Genomic DNA, 12,443 nt, shown 5'->3' on the forward strand with positions numbered 1-12,443 from the left:
AAAATTACATTTTAAGCACACGGCTCAAAAAAATTAAAGGAACTCTTTTTAATCAGAGTCAGTTAAACTTGTGGGATATTGATTGTGTCAGTTAAGTAGCGGAGGGGGGTGTTAACCAGTTTCTGTTGCTTTGGTGTTCATGAAATGAACAACAGGTGCACTAGAGGGGCAACAATGAGACATCTCCCAAAACAGGAAAGGTTTTACAGGTGGAGGCCACAGGTGTTTTTGTCCCTCCTCATCTTTTGTTTTTTCACTAGTTTTGCATTTGCCTAGGGTCAGTGTCATTACTGGTAGGGTGAGGTGATACCTGGAGGTTGCACAAGTAGTCCAACCTCTCCAGAATGGCACATCAATACGTGCATTGCCAGAAGATTTGCTATGTGTCCCAACACAGTCTTGAGAGCATGAAGGAGATTCCAGGAGTCAGGCAGTTACTCTATAGCGCTGCACAGTGTCGTATGAAGTCCTTAAACCATCAGCAGGACCAGTATCTGCCCCTTTGTGCAAATTGGAATAGGATGAGGACTGCCAGCAGGCCACTGGTGTGAATGTCAGCCATGCATGCAAGCACGCTGGAGCTATACACACAACTGAGAAGCATTTTAAGTTACTGCGGTGATGGACTAGCCTGCCACATCATTTTTCACTTTGAGTTTTGAGCGTTTATCATTTTCATTTCCATCAAATGAAATGGCATCCTTTGGTTTCTAACATTACTCAGTCCATATCATTATAAATATCCAGCGTAATTTTTCCCCAATCTGAGATCTGATGTGCTTTAAAAGTGTTCCTTTAATTCTTTTCAACCAGTGCATTTGCGTGGGAGACACTTGAAAACCGTGACAGAAGTTTTTATCCTCACATGTCTGGTTCTCTTTGAGAACTATACAACAAATTGTATAGTTGTGCACCGATGTAGGGCTTCTTGAAGACTTAACATCTTAAAAGGATAATAATTTTAAAAGGCTTTTGGCTGTGGGTGTTTATGGTTCATATGACATATTTTCTTTCTTTCCTTGTGAATGGCTCAACAGGTTTAGGTAAGGATGAATGTTCCTAGTGGTGAGGTTAGGATTTGAATTTGGTGTCTTTCATTTGTCATGGCATCCAGTGCTTTGATGACCACTTTACAGCTTTTCCTTTCATGTCTTTCCTGTAGAATAAATCCAGATATAAGCTGTTGAAAGCACGAACCATAGTGGAAAACCTTTAGAAAGCAGCCACAGTGAGCCAATAAAACTAGCTCTTGTATGAAGCAATGGACATGAACCATATGTTTGTCTCAAAGTGGCTCATTTGAGCGTAAGTGACAAAATATAAGCATTTCCCCTTCCACAGGCTGCAATCACAGCGCTCGTTCATCATACATGCTCAGGCTACTGCAGGATTTACTTTTACGCCTGTTCATTCATTACTCACCCAGACACGTGCTGGAGCTCTCTGAGTTCTGCACATGGCGGCTCTGGTGAATGCTGTTGAGACACGAGTGGTCATCAAGCGCTTTCCATTGCTTTTTAACGACAGCTGACTGTGAGGATGATGTGTGAGTGATGCCTTCAGGGGTCATTAGTGATGTGATGTTCTGGTACAGCCAGGGGTGGAATTGGGGCTACAGAACATGCAAAAGTTTGTATTAGACAGAAATTGCCTTATGTAGGATTTTTCATCTCTTTTTAGCTTTTACAAATTGGATTTTACAAATTGGTGAGTTAGTGTTAATTCCTGGAATGATTTGTTTTTCTTTTTTTCTTTCTTTCTTTTTTTTTTTACCCCCAAATCCACCCTGAATGATGGCATGCCATTTTGAGCTCTCCATTTGTGGCTGTGTATGTGTGTGTCCCTTCTTAGGTCAGGTTTCTCTAAAAACAAGTCCCAAGCACAGACCTCAAGGTAAGCATTTTCATGTTAAACACAGGAATCCCCCTCACCCCCTACCCCCTTACCCCAACCCCCAACACCCTCTCACCTCTCTTTGGCTGAGGTTACCCTCATAGGGAGATTAAACCCACAGTGTTGTCAGTTGTCTTATTTTTGTGTCCTCAATGTGATTTATAGGATCAAAACAGTGCAGTGCCCCAGCTTCTCTGTTCAGCTTTCCTCCACTCTTTGCTGGTGTTCTCATCTGAAGCTTACCTGTCTCCTCTAATACTGGGGTGAAAGATTTCTGCTCTCATGAGCTGAACCACAGAAGTCATTTCAGTCTTCAGGGAATTGCCAGTGCTGCTTAAAGTGTCATCCCCGTTACTGTAAAACAGCCGGCCTGTCAGGCTAAAGAAATGCCTTGCCACTCTCACCTGGCGCTTTGTAGCGCAAGCTGAATGTTAACGGGTGTGCTCGCTGTCCCTGAAGGTATCATCAAGAAGTGTAGTGAAGGCTGGAAGCATTATCCTTTTATGGCTGCCAGAGCTCAGCCAAGCTGCCACAGAACTCCTCGGGTTTCTGCAGCGACTTTTTCACTCTTAAATCCCCAAAACCAATCTCAGCATTGAGCTCAGGGATGTATTCAATATTGATGATGTATAGAAAGTACACTGTCATCATGTATGCAAACCACAGCAATTTTCAAACCCTTATTTTTTCCATTAAATTATGTGCTGTGTGTGTGTGTGTGTGTGTGTGTGTGTGTTAGTGTTACATGATTTCCATGTATTGTTTGGCACTAATTTGAATGTGAAACACTGAATTTTTCCTAAATATGTTTAGAATAACTGCACAGTGGGCGAGGATAGGTATGAAAAAAACTACAGGAGAGCAGCCCTTTAGTTTTAGATAAAAACACCATGTGAGCCTGAACTTCGACATACCCAGAATACCTTTCTGTTATCTAGATTCACTTACCGTCACATTTTCGATCAGGATAAAAGGTCAAATGCCCCTGGTTATCAACTTGCTATGTTAACCCAGAGTTTCCGCTGCACGCTTACATGAAAGGAGTGACCGCATCTGACCAATCACAAACATGCATAAATGTACTGTCATGGATTTTATAAACAAAAACCCTGCACAATTAGAAAAGTATGACGATGTTAAACACATAATGCAGACTGAAAGTAACACAGCTGCTACAGATAAAGAAACATTGTGGGGGAGTCTGTTTGGAAATGCACTGTACTGCGGTTTAGTATTAAAAGCATTGTATGAATGTGTGGGTGCTTTAAGTGCTCAATAAGCCTGGAGGAGAGCTGTTTTATGAATAAAGTTGAGCCTTTTTGAATCCAGGAAAGAAAGCCAGCAAAAATACAGACTCTACCATTAAGACATGAAAGGATTTAGTTGTTACAATCAAATATTTCATTAAATGTTTAAAAGACAGTTTTTTCAGCTGTAACCTCGGTGATGTTTAACAGTAAAGAATGAATCTAAAAACAGAATTCAAACATTAGTCTACCTGTAAATTTGATAGGTCAGTAAGTAAAAATAAATTCCCTGATTTAGGATCATAATGCTTACAGAACAATAACATTGTTAAAATTGTTTGCAGCCAACAAGAAAAAAAAAATCAAAAAATAAAATTGTGTCTAAGAATCTCTGTTGATCACTGATGACTTCAGATGTTTTTAGAAAAACTTCATTAGACTTTACTGCTGAGAGAACTTCTCATAATGGTGACGCTGTTTCCTTGAGAGCTGATTGGTCAGTGGGCGGTGATTTCATAGCTGTTGATCTCTAATTTAGACCATAACCAACTCTGGAGCAGGTTAGATTTGCAGCAGGGATTTACCCCAGGAAGAAGTGAACCGTGTTTGCAGTATTGAACCCCCAGAATTAAACCTGAAGTTACCTGGATGAGACCACTGCTTTGTAGTACAGGCTTCTAGTCAGTCATGCTACAGATGTATATTCACTCGACACATATATGTTTGTTTTAGCTGGATGTAGTGTACATAGAAATATTTCTGCAGTCACTAGGACATCAAATAGCTTTTCCACTGATATAAATCAATCTTTTTCTTCCACAATGACTTGTAAACAGAGATCTTTAAAATAACAGAGCACATTGATGTTTAATGAAATATAATATATCTGCCTCATCTCCTTTATCTGTTTAAATTATTTCCAGTGCCATTTTTGCATGAAAATCAATGGGAGTTCCTGTGATAGGCTATTATAAGTGGTGTCAGTGCATAAGATTGTGCGCACATTCATGTGCTAATGTCTGTTTGTGCACGACACGTGTGTTTTAGTGTTTTTGTATTTGTTATAAGGTGTTTGTTTGTAAACATGCATGTCCTCTCTTGCCCTCCCCCTCCCCCTGTTGGTGACATCAGGACACTGCAGTGGGACACAGACCCCTCTGTGCTGCAGCTGCAGGCTGATTCTGAGCTCGGGTACAGCTTTTTCCTCTCCTCTTGTTCACTATTAAAACATTCACCTGCAAAACATCCTATTTTGACTGCATGTCATACTGAAAAACCTCTCGACTTTAAGTAATAAAATATTTAATGGTTTAATGTAATTTGTTACTTGAAACTTTGGCGTTTGAAATGAAAAATGATGCCCTGTTTGATCGACAGCTTGGATTTATCCACAGTAGATCAGGAGCTAATGAGAACGTCTTCTCTGCCATCCAGGCGCAGGATGCAGAGATTGGGGGCCTCTAAGATCACACAAGTAGACTTCCTACCCAAAGAGGTCGTCTCTTACAGCAAGGAGACTCAGACACCCACCTGCACCCTGTCTGAAGGTGAATATTTATGTGTGTTTGTGTGTGTATGTGTTCACAAGTGAGCATTTTTAGAGCCTTTTTGGATGCTAAAGGAGAAATACAGTGATTGCTGTTTTTGAATGTGACAACGATTTAGTTACCCAGGTCTAAGCCTGCAAAGCATGGAGCTTATAGATGTTACAAAGGGAGAAGACAGATCATGCTTTGGACTTCTCGTTATATGTGGAAACAGGCTGATATAATTCACCCAAGATTACTTGATAGATGAGGGGCAATTGCAGTGTGTATATTATATGGCATACAAATGCATATCTGCATGGCACTGTTGAAATAATACGTGCTTCTTACGTTTATTCATTAAAGTTTAATATTCCTGATCAGGAAAGCTGTAAGTCCAGTGTGCTTTAGCTTGGAGGAAATTGGTGCAAAAGTGTGTTTTTGTGCATTTAATGGGTGTGAGTTCTACATGTGAAGAACGTGAAGGTATGTGTGCATACCTGTGAAAATGTATACATGTAAGTGGGAGCTGGCGTGCTGAGTTGCAGCTACTAAACAGATCCATGTGGTTAAAATGTAGCTTTATTAGTGCAGAGTGGATTTTGTGGAACATCGATGGAACGACTTATAGATTTGAGTTCATTCTAATGGAGAAGGAATTGAATTGAGATTAGGGTTGAGGACAGTTTGAGTTTTTGCATAATTTCACTTGGGTTTTGTGTTTGAAAAATGAAGATTTCCCATTAGGACATTACAAATGCACACAAATACTTGTGTAGCCACAACTTTAGAGGATAGTACAGCGTCTTACTATAATATCCTGGAGATAGGTTTAATCATAACCACTACATGTCGTCATCTTAAAATGTAGGGATTTATATGAGGACTTGCTTTCTCATAAGGAAAACAGATTTAAGTCCCCCACAATGTGAGTAATACCTGGTACACACACGCACACACACAGCCTGGCACACATGCACACAACCCCTATCATCTTCTCTATCTTCCTTCTTCTTGTTGCCAAGACAGCTGGCAGCCATGTGACTGTGAAGGGGTTGTACTTCCTGCTTCCTGTCATTATAATAGATGGTCTGGTGTGGATTCCACTGCCCCCACCCTCCACCAGCAACAACCATCTTGCACATACACACGTCTGTACCGATCAGCATCCAAATGGCCTGCTTCAACCCCTACTCCACCCACCCACCCCCATTTCCTTGACAGACCCAGGAATAGATCATTTATTCAACAAGTGCACACATATGTGTGCTGGGAGACATCTACTCACACACACATACACATGTGCCTACAAGTATACTTAATGGAATTTATCGTGGTCATGTTTGCTCGCGCATACAAGGTCTCGACAAACAAACGTGCAACTGCTGTAAAATGTGCAAGACAGATATGGTAGTTAAAGAGATAAGGACTCGGCAATTAAGCAGGCAAACAAATAAACACGCAGCAGTTACTATATGCAGGTCAAGTAGTCTGCGTACACATAAACAAATAGTCGCAGTGTGACTGGTTAGCGCCCGCAGCAGTACAATATGTCTGTCCATTTAGGTTTGTTTGTTTTCAGCTTCCAAGAGCATGCTCAGGAGGTCTCTTTGTGTGTTTGTGTGTGCACGCATATGAACATCTGGGAACCAGAGCAGAGCTGTGTTGGTCTGCGGGGAGGTGACCTTGGCCTCAGGAGACCCTTCCTTTGCAGACTGCCACAAAGCTTGTGTGTCTATAGAAAGGGGGGAAAGAGGGTAGATGGTAACACCTGCCTGCATTTCTGCCTGTGTGTTTATTCAGGCTTGTTCCTTTCTGTTGATTACCTAACCCGGCTTGCAGCATACGTTTCATTTTAGGTCACATCTACGGATAGTTAAGCTGCGATTTCAAATTTCAGTAAAAATGTTACATGGTTTATTTTCAATAAAAGTCTGTTGAACCTAAAAGTGTGACATTTAAGGCTTCTTGCACCCTCAAGAAGTAAATATAAAAAAAGGCATCACTGATCCTCAAAGAAGTTGTGTGTCCAGTACATAGAAATGTGTGTTTGTGTTAAATCTGCTTCAAGGAATTCGAGCAATGATCTCAGCTTGTAGCCCTTGGTGTTGTCGTGCAGCTGCACTAGCAAATATTCACTATTTCTACTGTCCAAAGGCCTGTTTGTATTGAGTGGATCAGGATTGATATTGCTGGGGTCTTCCTGTGGTAACAGGCTGCTCACTGTATTCATATTTCCTTAGTAATCTTTGAGTTACTCACACTCTTAGTTTTAAGTTCTTCTGAAGTTAAATAGTTTCTTCTCTGTTCTTGAAGTCTGATGTGACTATGGTGGCATCCCCATAGATCCTGAGTCTTTCAGCAGTAATTCTGACTAATGACACATGTCTTGTCAGAACCATCTGATTGAGTCAGTGCGAGGATTAGTATTAAACGTATTAATTTGATAATTCCTTTTCTTTTGTGAATTTACTATTTGATTCATAAAAGCAAGAGGTGTCGTCACATTAAAACTATAACACTGATCTTTTTTGTTTTTATGTTTTTTGCCCGAGTGCGTTATTGTAATTGCTTTAAATAATTGACAGATGAGTCAGGAAGTTTCTCATGGCGTCTTTTCCTCGAACTCCTGACCCCTCGTGCTCTCTTATCTGTCCTTGTGCCCAGAGTGGCTGGCTATGCGCGTTTGTGTGGGTGTGACGTGAGCGTGTGTCGAAGCCCGAGTGCAGTTTCATGAAATTGGATTTGATCTGACGTTGCGTGCAGCTTGTACACAGGAGTTTGTGTTAAAGTGCCCATGTAGTTTGTGTGTGTGACTCTCATTTAAACCAGTTAATTTTAAGGCTTTTCATTTCCGAGACCAATTTGCGTCTACGTAATTGTAATGCGTCGCTCCCTGTGAATGTTATTTTCCCATTGGCTGCTCACTGATCTGGTCTGTACCGAGTGCCCATTGTGCCAGGCAATCGGATTAGCCCCAGTCACGATTGGTTCCAGCTATTTGCTGCTTTTCTAATGCGTATGAATGGACACGCTTGTTGTGACGGATAGATGCTTTGTTTAAGGTCATAGCAGAGAAATAAACCAAGGTCTACTGTGGTGTGTGTGATAGTAGACTGGCCTACTAAGGTCAAACAAAGTACTCGGTTCAGTTATGTCTGTGTTGTAAGACCAATAATTTTCTATATATTTAACATGAACTGTAAAACAAAGCAAAAGAAAAGAACTGCGGTAAAAGAAAATGAACACTAAACTGCTGTTCTTATTTACACATGCATAACATATCCATGTATAAATAAAAATGTCAAGGGACAAGCATGGCAAACCAAATCTTCACACTCGGATACATTTTGTATTTATCAATTCAAACGATATAACAAACCAAACACTGCATAGTTTACAAAATCTTTTAGATCAAAAATTCCAAATTGGTCTCTGACCTTGTCACGTTTTTTCCTTTCACCTTAAGTGCACATATAATTCTTTCTAGTGGAAGGTTACAACATTTGGTCCATGAGTTTTTCCCCCCAAACTGAGGCTTATTATCGATTGTATTTTTTTATTACTAGTACACGCCCATGTTACAGTATTTTCTGGTCCGTTTGTGCTGTTGGAAAACTGATATATTTAATTACATTGATTAAAAGAAATTGGAGCGAATGAAAAATATTGATGTTGCTTACATAAAAAAAGAGACAAATATGGTTGTGATTGTATGTTTCCATGCAGCAAAATGCATTTTCATCTAAAACAAGAGTGCACTGTGATCAACCAGACAGTGCGCACTCCCATTAAATGTACTGAATTTCTTTTTAATATATGCCAATAAAAGAGGATTTTTTTAAATTTACCTTTCATCATGTTACAAATTTACACGCATGTGTTTACCTATTCATGTCCCTTTTAATTGCTTGGTTGGAAGTTGAGAAAAGCCCACTCGCCTGTAGTCGCTTGTAGTTTCCAAACGTAATTCACTTTCTCTGGTCTCTAGTCCCCACATTCTTCCATTGTGGATGCTTCAGATGTACCTGTGTGCCAAGTTTGGTTATCCTGATTGTGTAGGAGGAGTTTGTGGGCAAGTTAAAAGAGTTTGTGAAGTGGCTGCAGCACAGATTGTAATATATAAGCTCAGAGAGGATGTTAATGGGTGCAAGGCCTAAAGTAAGACATTAACTGGAAATTAAGATACCCATAATTCTTCACCTTCTTTGAGATGCAGCACTTCCAATCTCCTCAAGTCTAACCAAAAAAAGGAAAGAGAAGCGAAAAGGTGAGATTTCACATAGGTGTAGTAAACTCTGGACACCCTTTCTGTCACCCTCTTTCGCTTTTCCCCTTCATCCCTTCTCCAGACCAGCCAGCACCGCTCTGTAATGAACAAAGCAAATGCCAGTACTTTGACAGCCACACTTAAGTCCGCTGAACCCAATCTGGGGATAGCTATCACTACGTGTATGTGCTTACTTGAGATCTTGGCAAGATAAGGAAAGGTCAAAGCGATTGAAGGCATTTTGCGCATGCGGATGTGCACGTATACAAGCGCGCAGGTTTGCATGAGAGTAGTGTGAGCCTTACACCCAGTTTGTAGTAAATTGGCTTTGCTCAGTGGAGCCTTAAAAGACCCATAATAGGTCACAGTGGAAAAGCAGAGCGAAAGAGAGAGAGAGTGAAAAAAGGTGAAGAGAAATTCATGGCCACTAGCAAATAAGCAGGAATAGAAGAGACACAGAAATGGAGGCAAAGCGGCAGGGGCCGTCGAGGGACGACGAAGCACTTCTGACATTAAAGCAGTAATTGTTTGCAGTGAACCAGAAGCAGGCCCTCAGAAATACAACTCTTTGAGTATTTGTGTATAATTTGATATTGCAACTTTGGAAAACCCCCTTCTCAGGGTTACAAGTTCATGGGGTCAAGAGTGTACATAATCTTAATGTTTACACGCCCGTATGGAAAAAAACTAGGGGTACACAAGTCTCTCTCTCTCCCGCCTCTGTAATATTTTCTGGCCCATTAGCTCTCAGGCTCTGTACAGCTTGAGTGTATAACTGGTCAGAAATTTACTCCTCAGGTCCATTTGGTGGGCCGGTAATGGCTTTTAATTGCAAGAGAAACCTCATGTCCAGACACTAATGTGAAAATACTGAGTGTGTGTGTGCTGTTTTGGGTTTTTTTTGTTTTTTTCCACACAAGCATTCAGACTCATAAATGTAAACACAGCATACACTGGAATAAACAAACAAAAAACAGACAGCCACAAAATGCACACATACGAACGCCACGCATGCACACATGTCACTCGAGCTCCACATAATCCCGTAATAGAGCAGTTAAGAAACCAAACTCCAAATTTATTAAATGATCCTGACCACTGGCAGCACACTGGTCCAATTAGAGTGTTTACTTTGGTGTGTGTGTTTTTTCCCCACAAACTCCTAAATGTATTAAATATGGTTCAACAGGTCCTGAACTTTAGATATTTATCAACAGTTTTACAACAGATGTCTTTTGGGATTTTATCCAGTCCAATCCTGGATTTTAAATCGGCCGAATTACTGGAATCCAGGTCTGACACTTATTACTATAAGAGTTGAAGAGTTTATTGCGCTCGTTTATTGTAATCTTGCATTACACACATGACGGAGACACACTAGTATGGGACTGGTTTTTATTTATTTATGTATTTATTCGGTGTGGGTCCAGAGTTGGTATGTGTTACTGCTGAACTTTGATAATAGTAACAGTAGAACTGAGAATAATGCCTTAATATTGTCTTTGTTACCAAGCGTGTGTCTACAAGTTAGAAAATATCAGAAACATGAGATTTCTTTTCTAGTCATGTTTATTTTTTCTTTAATCAGATATTTACTGATTAAATATTGTTTTTCATTTTTTTTTGATCAGGCAAAATCCAGGGCCTTTTATTAAAGCCATACTTCACATTTGAGAAGAAGAAATGGTATTGAATAAAGTTTTTACTAAAAAAAAGTCAAAGAATACCCAGAGACGTGCTCTGTGTGGAGTATTTTCTTCTATATCTTTTATTTCTTTAAAAAATGTTTACATAGATAATGCACAGACTGGAGAATATGTATGTTGCTGGTCACAGCATTACGATCGCTCACCGGTGACGTAAATAATGTGCATTCATTTACAAAAGTGCTGAGATAAGCTAGCTGTTACATTCAGCATGTTGAATGAAAGGAAAACAGGCAGGTGTGAAGACAAAAGTAAAACAGGCTTAAGTTGATATTACCAGAAAATTACAGCCAGATGCCTTAAACTGTGCATACACACAGGGGTAGAAATGTGGATCTGCATACTTTCAGCAGATTTTTAAAGCAGATTTTATAAATTCCAGTCATAGTGAAGTTGCATGCACGTGACCAATCCTTATGTCCTGTCCTGTCTTTTGCCACGAATGGTTTTAGATACACCATTAAATATTCATCTGCATACTCAAATGCTCTTCGTATCACGTGGTCCTGGAAGCACGACTAGATCAAAAACTACTGGATGAAAAAGTTAATAAACTCTGTTGTTGGCTCTGGCATTCGCCTCCAGCATGCCAGAGCAGCTATCCATCAGTTTAAGAAGCCTCATAAAACGTAACACACGTTGATTTATGTGTGTGTGTGTGTGTGTGTGTGTGTGTGTGTGCGTGAACAGAAAAAGAAAATTATAATGTTAAGAAATGCAAGCTCTGTGAAACTGCTTCTTTATGATGATAAATTCTTCCCCTGCCTTATATTTCATCCCCACTTCTCTACTTTGAGCCTGATTGGCTCTAAAAAAAAAAACTCCACTCAAGTATCTGTGAGGTACACACTTTCCTACTGCACTTTATGCCTTTTGAAAAACCAATTTATGTGTAAGGGAGCTTCCGTAGTGACCATGCTGTGACTGAAGGAGGATCATGGGGCATTTGCTGCAGCATATGCAGTCTGTCCCTCTGCCCTCCAACTGCCAAACAAAAAAAAAAGAAATGGTCTGCTGCTAAAATCTTATCGCCAGGTACATCTCAGCATGTTAGCGTGTATGTGTGGACACAGATGTGGACATTACGGTGATATCTGTAGATGATTTGAAGAAAAATAAAAGGCATAACTTCTGTAAAAAAAAAAAAATGAAGGTAAAGTTAAAATATTAACAGTCTACAAAAAGAATTGTACCAGAGCATATGAAAACAACAATAACACAGTTATTTACAAAATAATCACGTGCATAATTGACGAGATATTGTTAATATATTTTTTTTAAATATCAGTAACTACACGGTTGACATGCCAATCAAAAGTGGATGTAAAGTTCTGGTTCATCAGTGTGTATGTCAGCTGTGGGAGAAAATGAAGCATGTTGGAGTTTTGAGAGTGTAGTGCATGTGCTTTTATCCAGGAGGTTAAAATCAACAATAGAATCACTGCTTGTAAAATCTAAATTAACAGCATTATTTTCTTATTGGCACATTTTAAATAATAGTGCTTTTGCTTTGTCCAGTTTCTACTACCGATCGTTAGCAGGGAAAGTATTGCTGCATTAGCCAGAGGCTCACACCAGATACTCACAATTCATGTACTTGAAGTTTCCTCTGCCAACCTATCCCGCGCCCTTCATTAGGATTTCACACAGTCCAGTGATTCAAATAAAAACAGTGAATATAACACACTCCCACTCTATATGAAACTGACATGACTGATGGGTTTGTGGGCCGTCTTCAAGGTCCTGGAGAGAGGAATGTGATTGCACGAGTGTGTATTTTGCATGGCTAGGCACTTGTGTG

At 40.0% G+C, this 12,443-nt stretch overlaps 1 protein-coding gene across 8 annotated transcripts in view; it reads left to right on the forward strand.

The window, feature by feature from the left end:
- Nucleotides 1-12,443, forward strand: part of dync1i1a (dynein cytoplasmic 1 intermediate chain 1a) — a 66,494-nt gene that overhangs the window by 4,199 nt on the left and 49,852 nt on the right. For 5 of the 8 annotated variants that reach the window (XM_085445418.1, XM_085445421.1, XM_085445422.1 and 2 more), the window contains 3 exons: nucleotides 1,852-1,893; nucleotides 4,272-4,331; nucleotides 4,575-4,687. In XM_085445418.1, coding sequence (XP_085301544.1) covers nucleotides 1,852-1,893; nucleotides 4,272-4,331; nucleotides 4,575-4,687 — 215 coding nt within the window. The remainder of the gene's footprint in view (nucleotides 1-1,851; nucleotides 1,894-4,271; nucleotides 4,332-4,574; nucleotides 4,688-12,443) is intronic. The other 3 variants (XM_085445423.1, XM_085445424.1, XM_085445425.1) reach the window with 1 other exon arrangement.

Source organism: Copadichromis virginalis, linkage group LG22, assembly GCF_057382275.1.
Source record: "Copadichromis virginalis isolate Kocher_CV1m ecotype Utaka linkage group LG22, C_Virginalis_male_GT1.1, whole genome shotgun sequence".
Lineage (NCBI taxonomy): Eukaryota > Metazoa > Chordata > Actinopteri > Cichliformes > Cichlidae > Copadichromis > Copadichromis virginalis.